At 41.2% G+C, this 24195-nt stretch overlaps 1 protein-coding gene across 1 annotated transcript in view; it reads right to left on the bottom strand.

The window, feature by feature from the left end:
* Window positions 1-5076: 5076 nt before the first annotated feature.
* Window positions 5077-24195, bottom strand: part of LOC111221618 (electroneutral sodium bicarbonate exchanger 1-like) — a 31330-nt gene continuing 12211 nt past the window's right edge. The window contains exons 2-25 of the mRNA XM_022745072.1: window positions 23783-23864; window positions 20405-20557; window positions 19770-19905; window positions 18555-18715; window positions 15661-15837; window positions 14051-14133; window positions 13456-13613; window positions 13252-13339; window positions 12983-13129; window positions 12737-12837; window positions 11530-11704; window positions 11268-11401; window positions 10879-11124; window positions 10566-10671; window positions 10132-10293; window positions 9907-10020; window positions 9652-9813; window positions 9301-9552; window positions 9122-9190; window positions 8179-8352; window positions 7949-8080; window positions 7761-7864; window positions 7402-7507; window positions 5077-5088 (exon numbers count right to left, since the gene is read on the bottom strand). Of these exons, the coding sequence (XP_022600793.1) occupies window positions 5077-5088; window positions 7402-7507; window positions 7761-7864; window positions 7949-8080; window positions 8179-8352; window positions 9122-9190; window positions 9301-9552; window positions 9652-9813; window positions 9907-10020; window positions 10132-10293; window positions 10566-10671; window positions 10879-11124; window positions 11268-11401; window positions 11530-11704; window positions 12737-12837; window positions 12983-13129; window positions 13252-13339; window positions 13456-13613; window positions 14051-14133; window positions 15661-15837; window positions 18555-18715; window positions 19770-19905; window positions 20405-20557; window positions 23783-23864 (3234 nt within the window). The remainder of the gene's footprint in view (window positions 5089-7401; window positions 7508-7760; window positions 7865-7948; window positions 8081-8178; window positions 8353-9121; window positions 9191-9300; window positions 9553-9651; window positions 9814-9906; window positions 10021-10131; window positions 10294-10565; window positions 10672-10878; window positions 11125-11267; window positions 11402-11529; window positions 11705-12736; window positions 12838-12982; window positions 13130-13251; window positions 13340-13455; window positions 13614-14050; window positions 14134-15660; window positions 15838-18554; window positions 18716-19769; window positions 19906-20404; window positions 20558-23782; window positions 23865-24195) is intronic.

The raw sequence follows: 24195 nt of genomic DNA, 5'->3' as shown, positions 1-24195 counted from the left end.
CGAGAAGCACATTGGTACGCACACACACCAGCACATGTGTATGTATGCACACGCACTAACTCCTCGTGTGTCCTTTCATCTCATCAAGTGCAGAATGTCAATTAGCCAGCTTCACATTCAGCATACTGTATGTGTCTTCAAGGTTAAATGGCACAGTGCTGTCCCAGTGATTTCCAATTACAGCACTAGAGACAGCGAATGTTCACGGGAAGCTTTAAGTGTTGAAAGTACAAAAAGAAGTATAAAGAATAACAATGAGCACAGTCACTGGACAAAAGACGTTATATTATATTGAAACACCACACAAGGAAGCTCACTACATGCGTGCACACACACACACACACACACACACACACACACACACACACACACACACACACACACACACACACACATGCCCCCTCTTCCCCTAACAAACACATGATTGCACACCACACACACATGCAGCATATAGTGCTCCATGTTAGAGTGGCTTATTGTTCTGTGGTATGGAGGACACAATATCCAAGTCTGGTAATAGAGGTTAGATTAATTGCTGACAAATCTGTATTCAGCAGTTCCCTTTCTCTCTGCTTGACAGATTTATGACAGAGATTGATGGAGGGGAGGGACGAGCCTAGAGCCGTCTCTGTTCACTGAGAAAAGAGGACAACAGCTCAGTGAGTCAAAGAGAAACAGAGAAAACAAAAAAAAAAGAAAAAGAAAAGACGAACAGGATTGTTTTGGTTGGATCTTGCACATGACCAACAATTTTGTTTTTGAGCTTGTAGGAGATACACTCTTATTTTTCTCTTCTAACCACAGTAATTACCTTTAAAGAATATTGCTTATCATTTTATACCACTTACACTTTACACCCAAAACAAGTATTATTTTGTAACATATCTATCATAATAAGAAGAATATTAGAGAAAATTATAAAATCTTTAAAAAAAATTGTCTTTGAGGAGGAGCCATGAGGAATAGACTTTTTTCACAGCAGACATTTTGAATTATCATTGATTGTTATTATCATTATTGATAACATTAACAATTGGTTTGTTTCTATATATGTGCCATGACAGCGAGCCTGCATGTACAACACCAGGACCCTGAAATTGAAGCAACAACATGGAATTAAGCCATCATTAAATTTTCATATTTACACCTGTGTTTGTTAAAGTATCTTTTTTGAAAAAAATGGCCTGTTAGATAAAACGGGAAAGCATGATTTAGTCAACTGAACAAATGGAAACCACAAGCAGGGGCAAAATGGAGTTTGACATTTTAGAAATTGATACCACTCTTCATGTCAATACGATTAATATGAAGCTACAATCAGCAACCGGTTGGCATAGCTTAGCACAAAGAGTGGAAATGGAGGGAAACAGCTAGCCTAATTTAAGACGTTAGTGGTAATACCCAAAAAACAGTTGTTGACATAATTCCCTGAGAAATGTCGAATTGGTTTCTGAATGGTTTTTAAAAAACAAGATATAGTGTTTTAAATTGTGAGCTTTAGAAGTGTTTGTACAGAGTGAGGCAAGGCTAGCTTTTCCCCCGTTTTCAGTCTCTCTGCTAAGCTAAGCTAACCAGCTGCTAGCGGTGTCTTTGTCTTTACCGCAAAGTCATGTGACATTCAGTAAGAAAGCAAATCAGCATATTCCCCAAAATGGTGAAGTGTTCCTTTAATAAAGGTATTTTCATTATTGAGCACAGCTGTAACTAATAACATTAATAATGGCTGCATTCCATTCAGGTGTGTCACTTCCACATGTTATTCATATGACCCCACATGACACAGAGCATATCATTAATATCATTAGTTCCATCATTGCTTCTCCCGCTATGAAAATCTCTTACTGCACACACTAACTCATGTTATGTGATCCTGGAATCAGCTCAGAGGGGAAAAGAATGACAATGAATGCAAACTATTGAACAGATCATTAATACCCCCAGTGGCCGCTGATCAGTTTAATGGAAGTACTGCCTAACAAAAGTACATTCCAGCTCCAGTTGGTTCTTCAGGTCTCCTTCACAATGACCACAGGACCTTCACATGAGCACAGAAGATTTCTTTGAATGTTTAGTCTTGGAACAGACACATTATGGCCAAGGTCTCTCCTCAGCTGATTGGCCCTGTGCTGGCCATGAGCCATAATAACACTGGTCCCACATGATAACAATCAATAGCCTACCATACACAAACAGACAAGCTGAAATTACATACTGGGTAAATATAATGCATATTTCCAGTAGCTGGAAACATCCAATGCTATGTGGGAAGCACAGCTTTAATGGGCCAGTGTGATGCTGTTGATCCCTGATTCATTTCATAAGGTAAAAACCATCTAAAATGTCCTGTACACCTCCCTCCTTCCACCTGATGTCACAGCCAACAGCTTGCCTGATTGGTTGACTCCACAGCCCGCCAGCTGTTTGTAATCAGGAGCATTTTGGAATGAGGATCACATGACACCCTCAAGGCACACACGCACACATAGATGTATACATGCGGAGAGCGCAGTGCATCTTTAACCTCACCCCTTCCCACAGGCTACTCCTTTGCAGTCAGGATCACCTCCAGATGTGCACACTGTGTTCTCACCTCAGGATAAAAACCGGGGGAGGGGTCTGGCACAAGGAGGGAGGGGACAGTCTAATGAAAATGGAAACAGATACAAAAGGTTGGGAGGACAGTAAAAGTGAGAGGAAGGAATTTTTTTTATTTTTAGAAATCTCATGTGGGTACTTCCCACATGAGAAGCAAGTGTTAATCTGCCTCAAACTGATGAAACACTAATGAATTTGAATAAACATTAGGAAGGCAAAGTCCTCATAAAAAGAATCTAATTGAAATGATTGGGACTCTGCTGCCTCCTAGTGGGACAACTCATTATAGACATCAACAAACATAAAGCTGAGACATGTAAACACATACAACATTTCGAAGTAATTAAAACGACTGCTCATTTCATTTCAACTGTAGTTATTTATTTCCCATTTTTCAATAATCAAAATTAAAATGAAATTACACATACATATAAAACATGTAGAATTCTTTTGCTCAAGACTAATCATTCAGTGGTTGAAGAGACAAGGCATCGCTCTTGCTATGGCTCCAAGACAATAAGATTAAGGTTACTGCAGTACAGATGCTCTTCTCCCTGAAAGCTTAATGTTTTCTAACATCTCTCTCTCTCTTTCATCCTTTTCCTCAGACACAGACACAGATTTTGTCTTTGTATTCATGAGAAGGACATAGCCTCACAGTGCACTGTTTTCACTTTTATCTACACATAAAAATGACATAGGCAGGGAAGGAGGACATCTGCAACATATGTCTCTTGCTGTATTTTTGACAAAGAAATGGTACTATTGTCCAAAATGGGACACAGTAATGATTTTTTGACAGCCTGTGCCTCATTAAAGACTTAATGACAGGTCTGTGTTTGGTCAGATGTAAGGTCAAAGGTCAAAATGACAGCACGACAGGAAATGGTGATGTATTCTGTGACAGGCACACATGTACAGCACATATACTCACATACGTCAAAATTTATGACCTCTCTTGGTCACATGTATATGCAGTCAACCTACAGTATACAGAAGGCATTTTATTTTATGTTTATCACACATTCACATTTGAAAATCAACTTTAAGACACATGATGCTCATTAAAATCACTTTAACAATTACTAAATAAATTATTTCGTTTCATTACAGCACATCTATGGTCATTGACACTGCATGTTTAAAAGTGTTTTTTTTTTTTTTTACCATTTGGTCTAGTCCATTATGGAAGCATTTTTCTTTTTTTTCTTTTTTTTCTAAATTTACACATTATTTTGGCTAGTCTTTGCACTCAGTCTTGTGTCTCTGAATCTATATTTATACAATGAATAATATTTAGTCATGCCATTCATCAGTTTAGTTATGGGTCCTCAGACACATGAAGACTATTCACATTCAAAAGTCTGACAGAGTCAAAGCAGAAGTACATGACAGCAAACACACTGTATAAAACTTTCATTCATGTCTTGGAGGAGGTATTACTGCATATGTGAAGTTACAGTGATAGATTACTGTACTCGTGCACATTGCTTTAATGTCACTTGAATAGAAATGAAGGGGACTGTGGGGGAATAAGCCTTGAATACGGTTATATATAAAACAATTAACTAGTTGATATCTAATTGTACAGTAAAAGGAGATTATATATTTTAAAACATAAGTAAATGACTCCATCAAATATTTTAATTGGATGATTTTTTAACAGATACATTTATTAATTCACTGAAAGTTTCATTTTTAAAGGATTGATTTGAGTCATTTGGGTGTTTTGAGTTTAAAGTGGTTTAAAGTGAAAGTATGTTATTCATGAAAGAAGAAAAAACTAGTTATTCCACTTATAAATTAAAAGTTGAATCACTTAGCAATAAAATGCACCATTAGTTTATTCAATACACTCAAGGGGTTTGCAGCTACAGCCTCACTTGGTCTGGTATGACCAGTAGCTTTTGGTGGCTAGTGTTAGCAAACCTTAGCAACATTATTGAGTAAGTTTATTTACTCTTCTCTTTTTATGCTACTGTTAATACTATACTCCCTTTTAATCAATAATTGTTTTTTCTCTATGTCCTCCATCAATGATTAAAGTTTATTAGACAAAGTTCTGATGTCTGCCATCAGAGCTCTTGCTCTCCATGTAATAACAACCTGTGGTGGTATTTTATTGAGTTCATTCATCAAAGCATTATTTACGTGCTGCATTCTTCTGCCTTTCTCTTTGCACAATTTGCTTATTACAGTATATACACAAAGTAAAGACAACATGTTGGAATTTTATATCTAAAAATAAATAACTGTGAATAATAAATTATTGTAAAATCATTTAATTGCTTAATAGATCTCTTGAAAATAAAATATATCACAAAGTCTTTATCTACAGAAAGTGCAACTACAAATAAAGTTATTAGTAATTATTGAAGATCATTCTCTTACACCATAAACTCTCTACTCCTTTAGCTCTCTGAGCTTTGAGGTGACACTAGTATGTGAAACTCACTATCCAAAATTAATTAAGGATGACCATCAGATGTGACTCTGACAGCACAAAATGAGGGGGAACACATCACAGTAGAACCTTGTTTGTCCAAATTGACAAGGAATGAAAACAACAATGTCAAAAAATCTTCTTTCAGTGCTGTGTAACTGTCAAAATTTTCTTTTTGGCACATATAATAAAAGTGTTTTTAGACTTCAAATGTTACATTTTCCTGAACACCCTTTATTCCACCCAGAGATGGATAAACAAGGACTCATAAATAAAGGTTAATTTAGGTTGAATTTGGGAGAAATTATTGCTTAAAAGAAAATCCCGTAGCCCCCCGCAAAAAAGAAACAACATAGCTATTATTTTCCTGATACTCAAAGGCACACACACACTCTCTCTCTCATACACAAACACACACACCACTTATCTGCTCTGTTTTCCCTTGACCTGACATCATCCAAAGTGCCTTACATTAGCATTCATGACATTGTCTGAGGTAAAGAAATAAGACACTGTACTAACACATGACAAGCATTTGGTTGAACAACCTCCACCCTACACAATCAACATCCATAAAGGGAAAAGATTACACCTCAAAAACCATATTATTGATGCCACTGCTTCAGCTGAAGCGGGTCTTCTAACATTTACACTTTTCAGTTTACATCATCACAAAAAACTGACACAAAGTTTTATGCCCCAAAAGAGGATTTGTCTATGTATTACTGAACCTTCAATGTATTTTTAAAATCTACCAAATAATTGACCATACCACTATTAAAAAAACACTCATGGCACATTAAATAAAAAGAGTAAATTTAAGGAATGATGACTTGCAAACCTATTTAGATTAATAAAAAGAACCTGGTTTGTTTTTCAGGGAGCATTAGTGCTCCGTTATATAGCCAAGCTAAATATACAGTCGAGAGGTGGAACCTGGGTGTTGTTTCTGATGACAAGGTCTAAAAATGGGAGAGGTTGTTGTTGTTTTTGTTATTGTTGTTTGTGTGTGTGTGTGTGTGTCTGTGTGTGTGTGTGTGTGTGTGTGTGTATGCGTGTGTGTGTGTGTGTGTACGCAAGCTCTCCTGAGAGTGTGAGGACCAAAGATAAAATAACCCAATGGGGACAACATATTAGAAGCAGTTCAACAGCACCACAAACTACAGCCTCCACAAGTGACAGACTCAACACTGTTCTGACAGAGTTTCAACAAAAATGGAACATGAAAAACTTGTAGGATGTTGTATTAGACTGACTGACTGACTGACTGACTGACTGACTGACTGACTGACTGACTGGGCTGTAAGGTGGTTTGGGAAGTTACATCCAAATGAGTTTTTTTATGAATGTATTGCTTCCAGCTGTGCGGCAGTAAATGTCCGCATATCTCAGTGAAATCTCCATGGCTGCCAGCAGCTGTCACAGTGTTCTTGCAGTTGTTTCATTATTTACTGTCATGGAGCAGCTTCAGGATTTGTCTCTAGATTACAGTCTGTCTCACTGCTTTCCACAAATTATTTAAAAGTGAGCTGTTCAATAGTATCAAATTCTCACAGGTGAATACTGTTACAGGGGAGAATGGCTTGTGGAAGATGGAAAGCCAAAGGCAGCCCTTGTCACTGATGGCTTTCTTCTTCCCTGTCTAGTTTAATTGCTGAAATTACATGATGATGGTTGAAACGAGGGCAGTCCACCGGTCAGCTGGTTAAGTGTGAGGTTGGGGTTAACCACTGAAGGCCACGTTAAAATGAAAATAAACCCCCGAGCCAAGATGATAATGATGGGTCAAGTGAGGTTAGGACTAGTTTCAGAGTTTGCATTGGTTTTAGTTGTTTCAGGGAAAAAAGATTTCAAATACAGTACACTGTTCCAGTCCTCACAAAGATAAAAGAAAGTGCATGCATATGTCTGCCTGTATGCAAGTATAACGCACCCTTGTCTGTTTGTCTATGTGTATGTGGACTATGTGTTGAGGGTAGCTGGTAGAAATCATGGAGACTTGTTTCTGTGAGCACTGAAGTGGCTGACGGTCAAGGCAGCCAATTTGCAGCGTCCTGTGGTCCAGAACTACAGTCTCATTTGACTGTAGTCACTCTGCCAGGACTCTGGACATCCTTCACTCGTCTATGAACGTGATCCCTTCAATCCTTCAGAGCAAAACATACAAACCCAGAGTTAAGACAACACAGAGCGCAGTTATGCAACAATTTGCAATTAATGAAGTGTTGGGGAACAACAGAAACACGTGACCACAATGTGTAGCAGGAATATTTTCACATTGCAAGGGTGAGGAGAGAGAGAGAGAGAGAGAGAGAGAGAGAGAGAGAGAGAGAGAGAGAGAGAGAGAGAGGGTGTGGCCTTGCCTTCTTAGCAGCCACAGGACGAGAGTCCTTTTGATTGGAGGTGAGGGATTTCCACATGGTGGTTTTAGACATTTCATCAGATATATTAATGTCAGAGGGGTCACACCTGAGGAGCAGGGAGAGGAGAAGGAAGGTAAGACCAGAAAGCAGATACGTAAGGGAGTAGGGTGAGTTGGGGTTAAGGGATGTTAGTACTCACAGGGTGCACTTGAAAACAGACCACCACACACCAAACAAGGCAAGCACGCATATAGATAGACAGGAATGTGAAACATTTTACTAATCTTACCACTCTGATAAACTGGTGTCTGCCCTGTCCATTTGAATGTGCGTAGGTTTACATATGTATGTGTACTCACTTGGGGTCGTGTGCTTTTAGGGTCTGAGAAGGCTTGCTGCTCTCCATGGGAATCTGAACAGCTGTTGTATCTTCCTGCTTTGGACTGAGCATTACCTGTGATTCCTAAAAGACACACGCAATAAACATGTGCAGTCAATACATGCATGTTTGACTATTTTCATCTGGCCATTTAAAGATTTTGACTACCTCTTCTGTCTTTTTGGAGGCATCATCAAGATTTTTTTTCTTCCACTCAGGCATTAAGTCATCCAGGTAACTTAGCTCCCGCTTAGAGAAGCACAAGTCCAGCACTTTGCGGACAAAAACCAGAGCCAGCACCTTGAGTCACAGGAGGAAAAAAAAAAGCCTCTTATTTAAATGGAGGAAAATGGAGGGAAGAGTGAATCGAGACAGGATGTTGGCGGTGGTCAACTAACCATCATGGGAAAGACGATAGCAGCAGGTGAAGTCTTGATGACCCAGAGGAGCACCAGGCAGGTGAGCTGGGTGAGAGTGAACAGGTGTACCTTCCTCAAGGGGACGTGGCGCAGGTAGATGAAGTCTGGCTGGTGTTTGGCTGGCATACCGAAAAGCTTCAGGCGGTCAAAAAACTGAAAAGTGATAAAGGTGAATGCAGGTGGTAGAGAAGTTAAAGAGAGAGAGAGAGAGAGAGAGAGAGAGAGAGAGAGAGAGAGATGTTGAGACAGGGTAAGGAGAGAAATAAATGAATGAGAGCCGAACAGAGAGACAGATGGTGAATGTGGCCAGAGAGAGGAAGTGATTATGAAAGACAAATTTAGTTGGATTGAACAATTATTTGTCAGGCCTCAGTGAATTGCAGCAGAGTTAATGAGATCAGGAGTGGGCATAAGAGGGACAGCCAAATTAGTAAGAGGCTGGGATGGAGAGGGCAAGAGAGCAACTCAGAACATTTTGTTTTGAATAACTCCCAGCTGATGTAATAAGTATCAATATAATCTGTTGATATGCCAATGTGATTAATAATAATAATAATAATAATAATAACAATAATAATACATCTTATTTATAGGCGCCTTTCAAGGCACTCAAGGACACCTTACGGTGCTCAGTAAAAGATAAAAATCTATAGTACAAGGCATAAAATACAAAATAATCGAGTACATGGCATAAAATACAGAATAAATTAGAATAAATGTAATTGCATAAAAATAAATATGATTAAGCGCTGGTGCTGGAGTTAAAGAGGGTAGGCAAGTTTGATTATAGACTATATAGAATCTTCTAAATTATTCAGATTGCCTAAGTTTTTGATTGCTGTATAAATAGCTCCTGTGGACATCCCCCTGACGTCAGATATCGCTCCTGTGTCGAATTTATAGAAATCATATTGCTTGTTACCTGGATGCCTTTTAATGAAGAGACTCCCATGTAAAGGAAAACACCATACAACACTGGCATAGGAATGAACTGAAAAAAAAACATACATCAACGAGCTTTAGTAACAATCACCATTTCATGCTTTTACTCCACTGATTAAAGCCTGAAGGGGGCAGCATTGTGTGGCTTGTCTGACTAACCTGCAGTGCTCCGGTCATGAATACAGAGCAGCCCATGAGCAGGAAGATGAGCAGGCCAGTGAGTCTCTGCTCTCTGATGCCCAGGAAGCGAGGCTGCTCTCCTGGAGCCGAGCTCTCTGACTCAAGCTTCAGGCTGTTGACGTGAGAGATGGACAGGACCGTGGCCGCTACGAACCACGGCAAGCCCATGATGGAGCACACTGCCAGCATCACCCCAACCATCAGTAGGTCCAGGTGGTACCCGCAGCCCTTCTGCAAAACACAGAGAAGGGAAGATACAGGTTCTCAGAGCAACCATATGAAACCTAGAAATCAAAGCTGTACGATCTAAATTTTCAAAATGTTCCTTGCCAGTAGTTTGTGCTCCTTGCGGTTGATGATGACGGCAGTTATCTGCTGGTCCATGAAGATAAGGATGGTGCAGAGAAGAGCAGGAATAGAGGCAGCCAGGACTGTCCACCATGGGTTGTGTCCTATGGGATTGATCAGCCAACCTCGATCATCTCTGGTGGGCTGGAGGAACACATTACAGAGGAATCATGATTCAACTATAACCCTGTGGAGTTTTATGCAAGGTCCACATTACTATTAGTAGTTTCTCTATACCTGGAATTTGCTGGGCACCTTCAACTTCTGGGATGGGACTCCAATGGCATAGTCAAGCAGAACCATGATGACAATAGTGAGGAACACTGCAAAGTCACTGATCATGGACCGCACCTGGGCATGGGAAATAACAACACTCAGAAATCAGTGGTTACAAATGTGACGTGTCAGGATTCGCAATGTTTTGTCACGCCCTACCTTAGTGAGCAATCAGTGTTTGATTACCTTGGTGGGGAAATAACGACTAGTCTTGAATTGCTTGAGAAAGGCAGACATGAAGAAGGTTGAGAAGAACAGGATGGTAGACCAGAAAAGAACATCCGGGGTGTAGGGGCCATGATGGCCACATGCCGTCCCAACAAAGTGGCCCTGCAGACTGACACACTCCTGAAGGGATTCATAGAGGTCACATTAGAACAAAATTAGAAAACAGAACATTTATTATCTAAATGGTGTGGCAGACAGGAAGTGTCTGCAAAGAAAGGAAAAAGGAGAAAGAAATAAACACTGGAGAAAATGCAGTGTGTGCTATCATGTGAAAGTTACACTGACATTAGGCGTCAAAAGGAGTGTGTGCGCGCGTGTGTGTGTGTGTGTGTGTGTGTGTGTGTGTGTGTGTGTGTGTGTGTGTGTGTGTGTGTTCCACATAGTTATGTTACCTTGACAGTAAGGTTGGCCCAGGGTACATCAGATGCTGTGATATTTCTTTCACTCCACAGCTCCAAGGTTTTATTACTGGGATTATCAGGTTGTGCACACCTACAGCTAAAGAGAAAGAGACACACACACAAAATCAGACATCAGACATAAAAAGAACTGGATGCAGGGGTGTGATCTGAAGGCTATTAGAAGAGAGCATGGGCAGAGAGACAAAAAAAACAATGAAACAATGGACAATGAAAAAACATCTCCCAGGTGAACACGCAGGTGTGAGCAGGAGGAAACCATTAGAGTGGACATTGTGTTACACACTATGCCAGAGTGAGTTTGTCCAGATCGCTGTGTGTGTTGAAGGGGTAGATTTCTCCCAGGTGGAATAGCTTCTCCAAAGCCTCATAGATGAAGATGAGACAGATGAGGGCGGCAAAGGCCTCCTCTGTGAACCGAGTGATGTAGCACACCAGAGAGCTAGCATCCGTGGCAACCAACACCAAACACAAAAAGGCCGTCCACAGGCCGATGCAAGTCCTCAGCGACAGATAGGACAGGTCGTAGTCCCTGAGAAGAGAAGAGAAGAGAAGAGAAGAGAAGAGAAGAGAAGAGAAGAGAAGAGAAGAGAAGAGAAGACTGTTTAGCAAAACAAATCTCAGGGTTGTGAGATAAAAAATCTCGCAGACAGGTTGTTGTAAAACTGAACATACTTGCAGAACTTGAAGAGGATTTTCTCAAAAACCAGCACAGGACCCGTGCTTCCCAGAATGGTTAGAGGCTGACCAGCAAACAAAGAGTAGGCCACTCCAGTCATAGATGCACCAAACAAGGACTCTATGGCACTCTAGGAGAAACGATGGGAATACAGAGAGTTTGTCTTGTTTTGTCAGTATGCAGTAAGATACAAGATCTATGCTGCATTCATGATGTTTTAATCACACTGCAGTACAGTGAACAGAGTATTATACTTACTATGCGTCCCTCCGTCGCCTCCCCTAGCAGTCCTCCAAAGGTGATGACAGGAGACATGCAGGCACAGTAGAGGAAGAGGAAAGAGGCCACACACTGGAGGCTCATACCGTCCTTGAAGTCACTCAGATAGAAAGGAGCTTTCCTTTTGATGTCCAGTATCAGACCACCAAACAACCTGACCACAACACACGAGGAAAGAAGAGTGATGCTGAGGTTGAGACAATAAGCTTGTGACAAGATGGATAGAGTCACATCAAGTTGATGCATTATGGTTATTACATGATTATTTGAAATTGGCCAGCATGAAATCAGATCCAACTCAAATCATTTCCAACGTTTCACTGTGAGAACTACTATATGTCTATTTGCTTTCTTGCCAAGTTGCCTGTAAAACCACAATTTATCATTTTTACATTTTGGTTTTTGCAAGGATTTAATTAGCAAGCTTTTAAGCTGAGCACATTTTTCAACTTTGGTGAAAGACTGGCTGGCTGTTTGCTTCCAGTCTTTATGCTAAGATAAGCTAATTGCCTTCCGACTATAGCTATGTAGTTAGCATACAGACAAGAGTGCTGGCAATCGTCTCACCTACCTCTCAGCAAAACTGAGAGTTGAAGTTGAAGTACTGAACCAAAGCAACATTTAAAGACCCTACACAGCAAAGCTCCTCCTTCATAGGTGTTTTCACATATATTCTCATAGACCTCTTCTCAGGACTGCGTGAGCATGCACAAACTGGGCTTGACTGACATCTCACTTACTCGCCTTTGACACCTGTTAATGATACAGTGAGTTTAGTGACCTCATGTAATTCCTGACAAAATTCCACCCTCTTCAACTTGAGCCTATACGTCTAATCAGCCAGAATAACATAAGGTGTGGATGTGCAGGGCCCTTAACGTGTAACTTTACACCAGGATGAAAAGCACGGTTTCACTGCTGTCTTTGCCTGAATGTTTCAGACCTGTTTGTCAGAAGCAAACTCAACCCCAAACTGCGACACTTTCCTCCAGAGACCTAACTGGAGCCACCTCCATGTTTTTCCACAGGTTGTTTTTATGACAACATATGTTGTGATATTCACCATTTGTGGGGTGTAACATCCTGTGTTTTGACATCTGAATTTAGCTTCTACATTTACCATGGATTATAGCACCAAATACTGAAGCAACAAGCCTGTGTAATAAACCCCAAAATGACAACTTACCTTCCAGTTCTCTGCAGCTCTGGCCCGTGGTGCTCAGCATGTAGTTCTTCCTCTACCTGGCAGGCTGTACCGTTAGGGACTCCGGGCTGCTTTCTCTTCTCCTGTAGACACCCAGTGACAGTCCAAGAACAGACAAAAATCAGACAACAGCTATACCCTTTACCTATACAGCCACTGTTGCTTTTATTGCACCAAACCAAATCCGAAAAGCAAATGTCTCTGTCATCGTAGCTGTTAGCTGTGTACCTGAGAGGGGACATTCTTAGGAGGCTCGATGCGGATGGAGGGGTCCCACTCTCCCGGTGGCAGGACAGTCACCTGATCAAGGAATTCATCTATTCCAGCCAGCAGGTCACCTCTGTCCTTTGCCTTGTACGCTACATCATGGAAGATCTGGAGCAGAGTTGTGAAGGACAGAGGAAACTTAACTGCCTGCCTTTGCAAGACAGATGTTGAGATTTAATTTGCACTGTTGAAGTCTCTGAAACTAGATTTTAATTGACAGATCCTCTTACCTCATCTGTCATAATGGTTGCCATGGAGCGTCCAATTTCATGGTATTGCTGAGCCTTTCCATCTGGACCCAGGAGAATGAAGAGGAACCTGATATTTGTCAGTAGACAATTTTGAGTATGTAAATCGTTCCCGGATTATTGAATTGACATATAGTAATTTGAATTCATAGCTAAACCATTGTTTATAGAGCTGTAGCTGTCTACCTGGTGGGTATGGGCACCTCAGTGAGGCCACTGAGCAGCACAGCAGGGGAGAGGCGGACAAAGGCCACAATGGGCCTCTCAAGGAAGTCCAGCTCTCCCACCAACACATTGGAGGCCTCTGCACCTTCTGGGATCTTCTTCATGAAGTGCATATCCACCTGTTGAGACAAGACAGAAGTTAGTATTGATCAAGATTACAAAAATTGTGCATAAAGCTCTCCCGCTACAGATGCAGTCTAATGCCAGAGAAACTAGCAAGCATTTCAGTGCTAGGGATATGAAACTGAGCATATATGCACTCAAAGTCCCAGGTGAAAGTTAATGGCTAAATGGAAACTTTTATCTGTGTTGGCTGTCTGGTTGTGCTTTAGAGTTTTGCAGTGATCGGCTGCTGCTGTAGGGTCAACTTTAAACAAATGTAGTTCCCCTGTTGTTTCCTAGGGGGCACTATGTGACCTAGTTGATTATTGTTGAGGGCTCAGGAAAACATTGATTACAGATCTTAGCAGAGTGCGACAGCTGCATGCACAGTGCCGATGGCACTGCACAACCAAAATACATCTATCTGCTGTGAGACTGCACACATCTGGTTTACCTTGCTGAGGTCCACCTGAGCGCTATCATGTCCAGCACCGTTCTTAGATGGTTCTGTGGCTGGAGGAGGCTGTGGAGATGTGGCTGTGACAACAAGAGTGTGGCCGTACATGTGCATACATAAATATATGTGTGTGTGTGTGTGTGTGTGTGTGTGTGTGTTTGAGAGAGAGAGGGAGGGAAAGAAAGGGAGAGAGAGAATCAGTGCATATATTTATTGGCCTGCCAAGTGCAAAGTGAATTAGGAAGGCAGTATTGCTTAGTTGCTCATATATCTCCCAATTGCTCAGAAGCAGTCAAATGGTTTTTGGCAGTCTGTCCCTGAAAGTAGTGTCACTGTTGAGACACTTTGTTTTGTTGCTTTTAGTTTCTTCCTGTCTTCTTTTATTCCCTAGTTTTCAAACAGAGCTGTCCGACTGAAGAAATTCAAAGTCGACTCAGACTGACATGATATTTACAGGATTATGCACAGATCAGCCACAACAGTAAATCCACCTGCGACTGGTGGACGCGTGGGCTCCACAAGACCCCCAGAAAGTGTCCCGTGGTATCAGACATCAAGACGTTATCATCAGATCCTTTAAGACATGTGATTTGTGAGGTGGGGCCTCTATGGATCGGATTTGTTTTTCCAACACATCCCTTAGATGCTGGATCAGATTTAGAATTTGGAATTTCAGTCAACACCTTCAACTTTTTGTCATGTTCCTCAAACACTAGTGTGGCAGGACGCGTTATCCTACTGAAAGAGGCCACAGCCATCAGGAAAAACTGTTTCCATGAAGGGGCGGTACTTGGTCTAGGTAGGTGGTACGTGTCAAAGTGACACCCACATGAAAGCCAGGACCCAGAACATTCCCCAGAGCATCACACTGCCTCCGCCGGCTTTCCTTCTTCGCATAGCGCATCCTGCTGCTATCTCTTCCACAGGTTAATGGAGCACAGGCACCCAGCCGTCCACATGATTTTAAACATGATTGATGGACATGATTCATCAGACCAGGGCACTTTCTTCCATTGCTCCATGGTCCAGTTCTAACACTTACCTGCCTCTTGTACGTGCTTTCGGCAGTGGACAGGGGTCAGCACAGGTACTCCCCATATGCAGCAAGCTGCAATGCACTGTGAGTTCTGACACCTTTTTAATCATAGCCAGTATCAACTTGTTCAGCAGTTTGTTCTACAGGTCCGCTCCGTGAAAACACCCTGCAAAACCTGCTGTTTTGGAGTTGGGTCTGACCCTGTTGTCAAACCATCACTGTCAAAGTCGCTTGCCCATTTTTCCTGGTTCCAACACATCAACTTCAAGAACTGAATGTTCATGCGCTGTCTAATATACACCAGCCCTTGACAGGTGCCATTGTAATGTGATAATCAATGTTATTCACTTCACCTGTCAGTGGTTTTAACATTGTGGCTGATCGGTGTATGATTTTACACTGATTCTGTAACAGAACAAAAGTAATTCTAATTTAAATTCATGACACTGGATTGAATTTGAATTGTATTTATACCAAAATGATCCATTCTGATAAACTTCTGACAAAGATGGACCAGAAATGTATATGTGCGACATGTAATTGCATGTGTTATATACAGCATGAAACCCACCTGTCAGATGGGGCTCTGACTGTTTGCGGGTTCCCTCTGTGATGGAGCGTACGATGGGAATCAGGTTCTTCTTCTTCTCGTTCTGGTGGTGGTGTCTCTTCAGCAGAGCCTCACGCACCTTTACTCTCACGCTGTCATCCAGCTCATGGGATGCCTCCTGGTGGTCCAGCACCATGTCTGCAACACGTGGAGAAACCCATAAACCCTGAGATCAGAGTATCATCAGACTGTTCACTGATCAGTGGCATCAGACAGATTTTATTTACACAATATACATGTGTTTTTGGCTCTGATCAGAGCTTTACTCCATTTATAAAACTGCATAAATAACCTAGTTAATAAGGAATCCCAATGGCTCATCAATTAAACCTTCTTAAATACTTGTTTTCCACTTATTGCTGTATTTGAAATGAATATGCAGTAATCTGCTCAGGCTTCTCTCGAAATGTTAAGGCTCAGTGCAGAGCAGAAGGTGTGTGTTGGAAGGGTTAGGTCAATATGTGTCCAACATATCTGGTCATGTGGGACTGTGGTGAATAATCAGCATCTCCCCATCTCTCTCACCGCTGCTGCTCTCTCCTTCTCTCTCCTTCCCCCAGTCCTTTTCTTTTTTGCACTGACTTGCTGAGTCAGCTCTGGATCTTTCCTTCCTTCTTTCCTTCCTTTCCTCCTGGACAGTCAATCAGACACACACACACACACACACACACACACGCACACACACGCACACACGTACATATACACATGCACACACACATACACTGCGGTACCTTCATTTATTCTGAGCACACTTCAAGGCCAGCACTAATGTGTTGGCTGATAATCAGCCATATTAATAGGGACAGTGGCACAAAAGAGGCTCAAATTGAGTCAAAACTCACAATGTACATCTAATGGAGCCTCCACTCACTCTCCACAGGCTTGAGATAGATCAAGTTATTTTTAATTTGACACGATAACAGCTGCTCTGCCTCCTCCAGTCTATCATCAGAGAGGCGACCATCAGTTACTCATTTCACAACAGGATACATTCACTAATATCACAGCATGCTCAAAGAACTGGTGTACACAGCCTCCTTTATTGTTGTGCTCACACACTTTGTTGTTCCTTTTAATCAAGTAAGATACTTTCTAATACAATTTCAGTGTTATTAGTCCAGTGTCAGAGTTTTTTGAAATGATAATGAAATTTTGAAGTGATAAGAGCTTGACTGAATTATTTGGATACCAGGTTGATGTATAGAGCAGGGAGATCGACATTCAGCCAAACCACCTGTGAAATGTATATATCTTTTCATATAGTTATTCTTATTATGTTCACATTTAAGGAAAGAGTTTTAAAGAATTAGACTCTAATAGGTCTTTGGGGCTACAGAGGCCCATTCTTGTGTTTCAGTATCAAGGTGTTTTTTTCATACATTGTGGATGGTGAGGATTTGAATATGCATTTTGTTGCATTCTCTTGGTCTCAGTTTGGTTAACTTCCAAAAATAAACTTCCAAGTAAATAAATAACAAACTTTTTTTCCTCTTTTTTTTTCCTAACCATGCTGGCTACCGTTTGGAGTCCAGGTGCTGCTGGCAGGAGTCACATGGAGAAGAGAGGGAAGTGAGAAGAGGTGGAGAGTTGGAGAAGAGGAATGACTGCAGGCAACAAGGCTGTTCACATTGTAAACCTGCCACAGTCTGACCATGAGGAAGACTGAGAGATGGAGAGCCTTGACCATTGTGGGTTTATCCGTTTGTACTGCGTGTGTGTGCGTGCATGTGTGTGTATGTTTGTGTGTGCACGTGTGTGTGTGTGTGTTGAATGTGTTGTGTGTGTGTGATGCAATGTGTGTGTGTGTGTGTGTGTGTGTGTGTGTGTGTGTGGGGAAATGGATGTCAGGTACATGCCATACATATGCAAATATTTATTCGCATTTTCCTATCAGACACTAACCTCTGTGTGTGTGTGTGTGTGTGTGTGTGTGTGTGTGTGTGTGTGTGTGTGTGTACAGACTGTGGTCATTTTCACACTCATGGGCGTACACAAGTATTCCTTTGCATGCAAATAGTTGTGTGTAGTTAATTGCATACTTGCATGCAAATGAGTGTGGACTGTGGTAGCAGCGTTGTCTAATTGTAGATTTTATGTAAATCAGGTTCAACAGAAGTTCAGGACACTTCTTGGTTCAGTGACATTATTCTAGCAAAACACAACCAACCCAGTGAAGAAGTGAAGACTCACAGCTGAAAGGTTTGTTCACCTTCATCACACAAGCACAGTCTAAACATACAGGCCGCGGTGTGCTGCGGTGTGTCGTGGCAAGAAATGATTTGAAAGACTGTGAGAACTTTTCTATGATTGACAGCTTAGTTTGTGTGTGTGTGTGTGTGTGTGTGTGTGTGTGTGTGTGTGTGTGTGTGTGTGTCTGTGTCTGTGTCTGTGTGTTTGTGTGTTTTTGCATCCAGCACAGTGACGATGCTCCCCTCAGGCCTGTACGCTATGTGTGTCTCCTCTCTGAGGAGGATAAATGGATTTGTAATAGACATGAAACAAGCGTTTCGTCTGAGATATAGAGCCTGTTTTATATCAGTCAGTTTAATATTTGGTCAAGGACAGGGGCAAGAAGTGACTTCAGAGAGCAAGAAAGAGAAAGAGAGGAAAATAAATTGCGAAGTGAAATACAGTTACCATTTGAAGAAGCAACATCAGTCGCTTACACAATGATACAAACTGATTTCTTGTAAGGGCCTTACAGGATCGCTTGTGATTATTTTTCCACCACATTCTATAGAGTGCTAAAATGATCCTGGGATTTTCAGATCATGTAAAATTTGGGTGGTGGATTGCTCTTTAAAATAGCACTCTGGTACTGAGCTGTTTAATGTGTTAGCTGGAAAGAGTCTCACCAGCAATCTCTTCGATGCAGTCAGCATGCATGTCAAGCAACACGCTGCCGTTGATGATGCAACTGCGGAGCTCAAACAGGCTGTGCAGGGAGAGAGTAGCAACGTAAGGCTTGCTCCACCTCTCACCACCGTCCTCCACGTCTTCTTCAAACTTCAGCCACCTGAAAGAGATCAGTGCTTGTTAAACTCCTTAAAGTGAAAGTTTGCTATTTGTCAAATTTCTCTCAACTTAAAAACTGCTCTTAAATGTAAGGAAAGTGAGCTGCAGAGGTCTCTTTAGTTGGATGACAGCAGTGCAGACACAGAGGTGAGCACACATCCTCTGCATGAGTGTTACAAAGAATCACTGCTCACGATGAATAATGAATATATAAAGCACAGAATAAGGCAGTTTAGCCTATTATTTGCCTTTCATTTGAACATTCATTCGCATTATTAGCAGTGCTAACAACAAGAATAAAGCTGGCATTAATTTTGTTTGCAATCTTTTATCTCTAAATTCTCCTCATTCTATGTTTTCTCTGATGTGATTTATCTATCAGCAGCAGACTTTATTTCCTGCTCCAGTTGATTTTCTTCTTTTTCTTTTCTTTTGTTTCTATTTAAGACATTTTTTCTAAAGAGGTTATATGGCAGATACGGTGTAAATGGCTAGTCCTACATGACATCATTCACATGATCACTTCACAGTTGCTCTGAAAATGTTACTCCTACACTTCACTGTAAGTAGGAGTGCATCGCATGAGGTTTCCTGTCTCAGCAAAGAACTGTTGTACTTCTAAGTCGTGTTTTAAGATTAAGTCTAACTCAACGGATCTTGGGGACCAGGGGACTTTAAAAAGAAATGTTTTCCCACGCACAAATCAGCTCTACATAATTTGCATTGTGATTAAGAACATTTCCTCCCGGGGAAAGATGTAATGACATAAATGTCAACCAAACAATATCAGGGAAAGGTCTGGCATCAGCCTGTGAATCTGAGATTTGGCATTTGATCAGCACTAATGAGATCACATTGTCTTCACATGTTCATTTCTCTCTTTGGAGCTTTTTTGCCTTGAACAAACCTACCAAAAAATGATCCACTAAGCTTTAAATGTAACTACCACTTTTACACTGTACAGTTTTCATAGGAGCACAGCTGTAGAGTTGCCGGGCTGTCAGAGTATTTATTGCCAGGCTTTGTTGCCAACAGTTCCCAGTGGAGATACTGACCTGGCTGTTTCCTTCCACTCAGCATCCTTGCCATCCTTCACACAGATCTCATCCAGCTCAGTGAACAGCTCGTGGGCCACATGTTCAGCATCCTCCTCTGTGCCCAGAATAAACTGGACCCTCTGCGACGGCGTGTCTGATGAAGTGACAGGATGAGAGGTGAGCTGTGGTTCTCAAAAGGCTTTTACGAAAACACAATGCTCCTTACTTATGTCATTACATGCCTTTTAAATGATTTCTGGGTCCAGATAAAGACATACAGACAAGACCACAAAAAACATACACACTCTCATATACACAAATGTCTCTAACCACAAGCGTGCGCACACACACGCGCACACACATGCTATATGCTGACTAGTTCCTGCTCTTTGGTAGCTAATTAGTGGCCATGTCAATTTTGGCCTGGAGTGCTTTGTGTGTGCGTGTGTGAAATGCCTACAGTATTGATAGGCTGTGTTTAACAACCACTAACTACTCTGTATGTTCTACACTGAGCCATGACCAAAGTCGCTCTCTGACTAATAAATGCCTGTGTGAGATGAGAAAAAAAAGGGAAGCCTAAGAAGAGGTTTTGCGCTTGTGTGTGTGTGTGTGTGTGTGTGTGTGTGTGTGTGTGTGTGTGTGTGTGTTACCATGAGTGGAGGTGGTCGTCTCGGTTCCCTCGCTTTGCTGTGTTGCAGTACTCCCTGACCTTTTTTCTCTCTTGCGGTGGCGAGAGCCATGAGCCTTGTGGTGACGGTGGCTCTGCCTGGGCATCCGAACCCCCACAAACAGAGTCCTATGGCCTGGAAAAGAGGCGAGAGAAGTCATTTTATTTTTATTACGGGGTAATGCTTTTATACACTCAGTTACTGTCATTTTGTCACATTTTACTGTAATACAATCATTATTGTCTACATTTATAGCTTAAATGTTTTTCTCTTGCCTTGTATTTGAGTATTTTCAGTGAAATCAAAATTTACAACAAATAATAAAACAAATACAGTCAGTCAGTCAATAGCATTAGAAAACACATTAAACCTCATCATGATCATATAAAGGGCAATAAAGGTTCTGGAGAGCTCAGTAACTGCATCTCAAGGGGATACATGATAAAATAAATAGTACTTAATTATATATGAATACTAAAGTAATAAAGAATAAGGCTGCCTGTTGTCTGATGAGATTCTCGTTCTGAACTCTGTATATTTAAATATCGCTATTTAAACAAGGACAAGGTCAGTTTAGACAACATTTTCCTATTTTAGTTTTCTGTGGCCATTTCTAAGCCTGCTAGCTGACAACAGTCCCGACCAAAACATCCTGCCTGTCATGTTTGAATATGTGTTTGGCCTCGTGAGATTGGTAAGTATTTATTTAGCAGATCAACTCTTCAATTTTGGGTTGCATCTTTACCAAATGTGGTTTTGAACGCAGGCCTTTTAGTACATGTCTTGGCAACGTCCAAGAAACAAAACCTGTTGCAAACTGTTGCTACATTCACATTTCGTCAGTATTAATTATGGCTGTAGTAATATCTGTATCCTGTGTGGCAGTTTGGCAGCTTTTACACAACAAGTAACTCCAGTCTGTCCCACATACTTTCTGTTGAACTCATTGGGATTGTTTTTAAACTCAGCATACATCACTTTCCTGTCATTGGATTGTGGTGTTTGCGTAATTTTGTCCACACAAAATAAATAGTTATTTCTGCCTTTCTGATGAGATCATTTAAAATCATAATAAGGTGAAGCTAAATCTGGCATCTCCCTGCTGTCTAGATGGAAAAACTGAAAAAAAAAAAAGCCTCAGAAGAATAAAAGAGAATTGGACAGGGGAGGGAACTGCTACTGGGGCAAAGCAGAGCTGAATAGGGTGCACTGTGGTTTCTAGGCTCAGATGGTTAAAGTGACTGAAAGTGAAAGTCATTAAACTGAGTGTTAGGTGTTGGCCTGTAACTCCACAGGGAGTATCTGGGAACAACAGTCTGCTTCCTGCCCCACATTAGTCTCAACCACTGCCATCTGTAATTATCATCAGTGCATTCAATGTTGAGTGCAACATGCTGTGTTAACAAGAGGCTGAATGTTTGTGACACTGACAGCAATGGAGTTTTATTTGGATCAAAGCAGAGACTTCTACAACTAAAGAATGAGCAGTCAAAAAAATAGAAAATTAAACAAATAGGTTTGGGAAATTATTATAAATAAACTTGATCGAGAGTTGAGGCAGTTTGACGTGTATGTGTGTGTGTGTGTGTGTGTGTGTGCATGGGTGTGTGTTTGTTTCTGCGTAACAAAAATACCTTGGGGTGCAATGAGGATACAAAGCTACTGAGCTCAGTCTGAGTGTTCCATCACTAAACATGGTATTATCCCTGTAGGAAAGTGATAATGGGCCAAGTGACACACACACACACACACACACACACACACACACACAAACACACACACCTGTTCCCCAACTGTGATGACAGATGAACCCCAACCCTCCCTCCCCCAAGCCTCCTCTGAATAGATGGAGGATCCATTATTAATGTTTTAGCTGTATTCATCTCCACTGGCGAAGGAGACAATATAACATCCCCATGGCGTCAAAGCAACACACACACACACACACACACACACACATTTGAAATGACTTAATCATGGAAAAAACTTTGCTCCATCACACTGTTTGGTCTCATAAAACATTTATGAGACTTGGGAGACCTGCTGAAGGCTGAGTGAGGTCAGGTCACCTGTGGTGGAAGATAATTAGATGCAGTATGTACACGATCTTGAAGTGCAACTTTGAAAAAGATCATTTCCATCAGTTAGATGTCAATACTTCGATTCCACTGCATTGGACAGGAAAACACTGATGAATGCAGTCATATTACGAAAAAAAAGTTTCTACATGTCAAACAGCTGTAAAGTATGATTCATGGTGTTATTGTGTAGAATACATTTTTCTCAAGCTGAAATGCAAACTGCAGCTGTGAAGGTCACTGGTGACAGATTGCTCAGTGAGATGCAAGGCGCACTATTCATTACGAACATGTTGTTGCCAAGCCACTGTTTGGAAAAGAATTTGGTCAATTTTGTCAAAGCTGAAAATCAACGAATACCAGAGCTCTGCGGTGGAAATGCAGAAACAGAGATTTCTCTGCTTGTTGGTGCTTTAAGGAAATGAGCCAAATCCCTACAGAGAATGTGGTTAAAGGGTAAATCAACAGCTGCACGATGGTTTGAAAGCATGCCACTCCACTGGTCAATCCTTAATCAGTGATATGCCAGAATTTCCATCAGCTGTAAATGGCAAAACACCTGCAGTGACAACACTGATTTAGATGTGGATAAGTGCAGCATGGCTGAAAGTCTGAGCCCTTAGAGAGCCGAGCAGCAGCTTCAGTGCTGAATTATAGTTCGAAGAAACAAATGTGCTCCTCCAGTCGCACCCTTTTGTTTTCTCTGTGTGTTACTGACTAACTGTGCAATAAACTGGGAAACTTAACACTCCAAAACACATCTAAAATATAAAGTGAATTGACTGGGGGAGTGTAAGCAAACAATAAAAAAAAAGCATGCAAGCAAAGCATTCTATTTAATCATGGCCTATAATACAACTAATAATGTAACAAGAAAGTGCCACACCTGTTGTACCCTGTCTTTTATACCGAATCAGCTGATTTTATTTTCTATTCATTTTATAATGATTATGATCATCATTTTAATAATTTGCGGCTTCTATTATTACTTAAGGAAAGGGAGGGGCAAAAGTGTTGCCTTAATGTTTTCATTATTATTTATTTATTTGTTTTTCTTCACCATAGATTTGTAACTGTCATCTGTATTACTGCCGATTGTGTGGACCAATGTTGTGCTGAGCTCTTTGTTGTTATTGTTGTTATGTTGTTGTTAAAAAATAACAAAACTCAATGAATATTCATTGTGAAAAAAAAGCAGTTGAAATAATCACATACATATTTTACACACAGGTGCTTTAAGTAAAGGGGTTGACTACTTTCTCCACCTGTGGAAGTTACTCACCTTCTAGTTCCTCCTTCTCATAGTGGATGTTCAGTACTGAGCTCGTGCCTCCCTGGTCCACCACCACCTCCTCATCTGGCCTCTAATGGACACACAGACACACAAAAGGCATGTGTAAGGATAATGTTCTTTCGATTGATTTTCATTGCAGAAGGTGAGTTTCTTTACAATGCCCTCTGTCCCCAGCGGCCATATTGTTCTTAGGGGAAAAGTTCAACACCTTGTAGTGGTGTTCAGGACACCTCCAGCCCCTCAAGATCACAGAAAACCTGAAAGGCTCACTGTGTCCAGAGGTGTCCTGTTAAGGACAAACTACTGACACTGTAACAGAGCTGTTAATTGGTCAAACTGGCAAAAGCTTTTCAACAATGAGCTTCAAATTCCAGACAGTCTATTCTCAGACTGTCTGGCAC

This window comes from Seriola dumerili, unplaced genomic scaffold (assembly GCF_002260705.1).
Source record: "Seriola dumerili isolate Sdu_G_001 unplaced genomic scaffold, Sdu_1.0 BDQW01000088.1, whole genome shotgun sequence".
NCBI lineage: Eukaryota > Metazoa > Chordata > Actinopteri > Carangiformes > Carangidae > Seriola > Seriola dumerili.
This window is presented reverse-complemented; position numbering and strand designations above follow the sequence as displayed.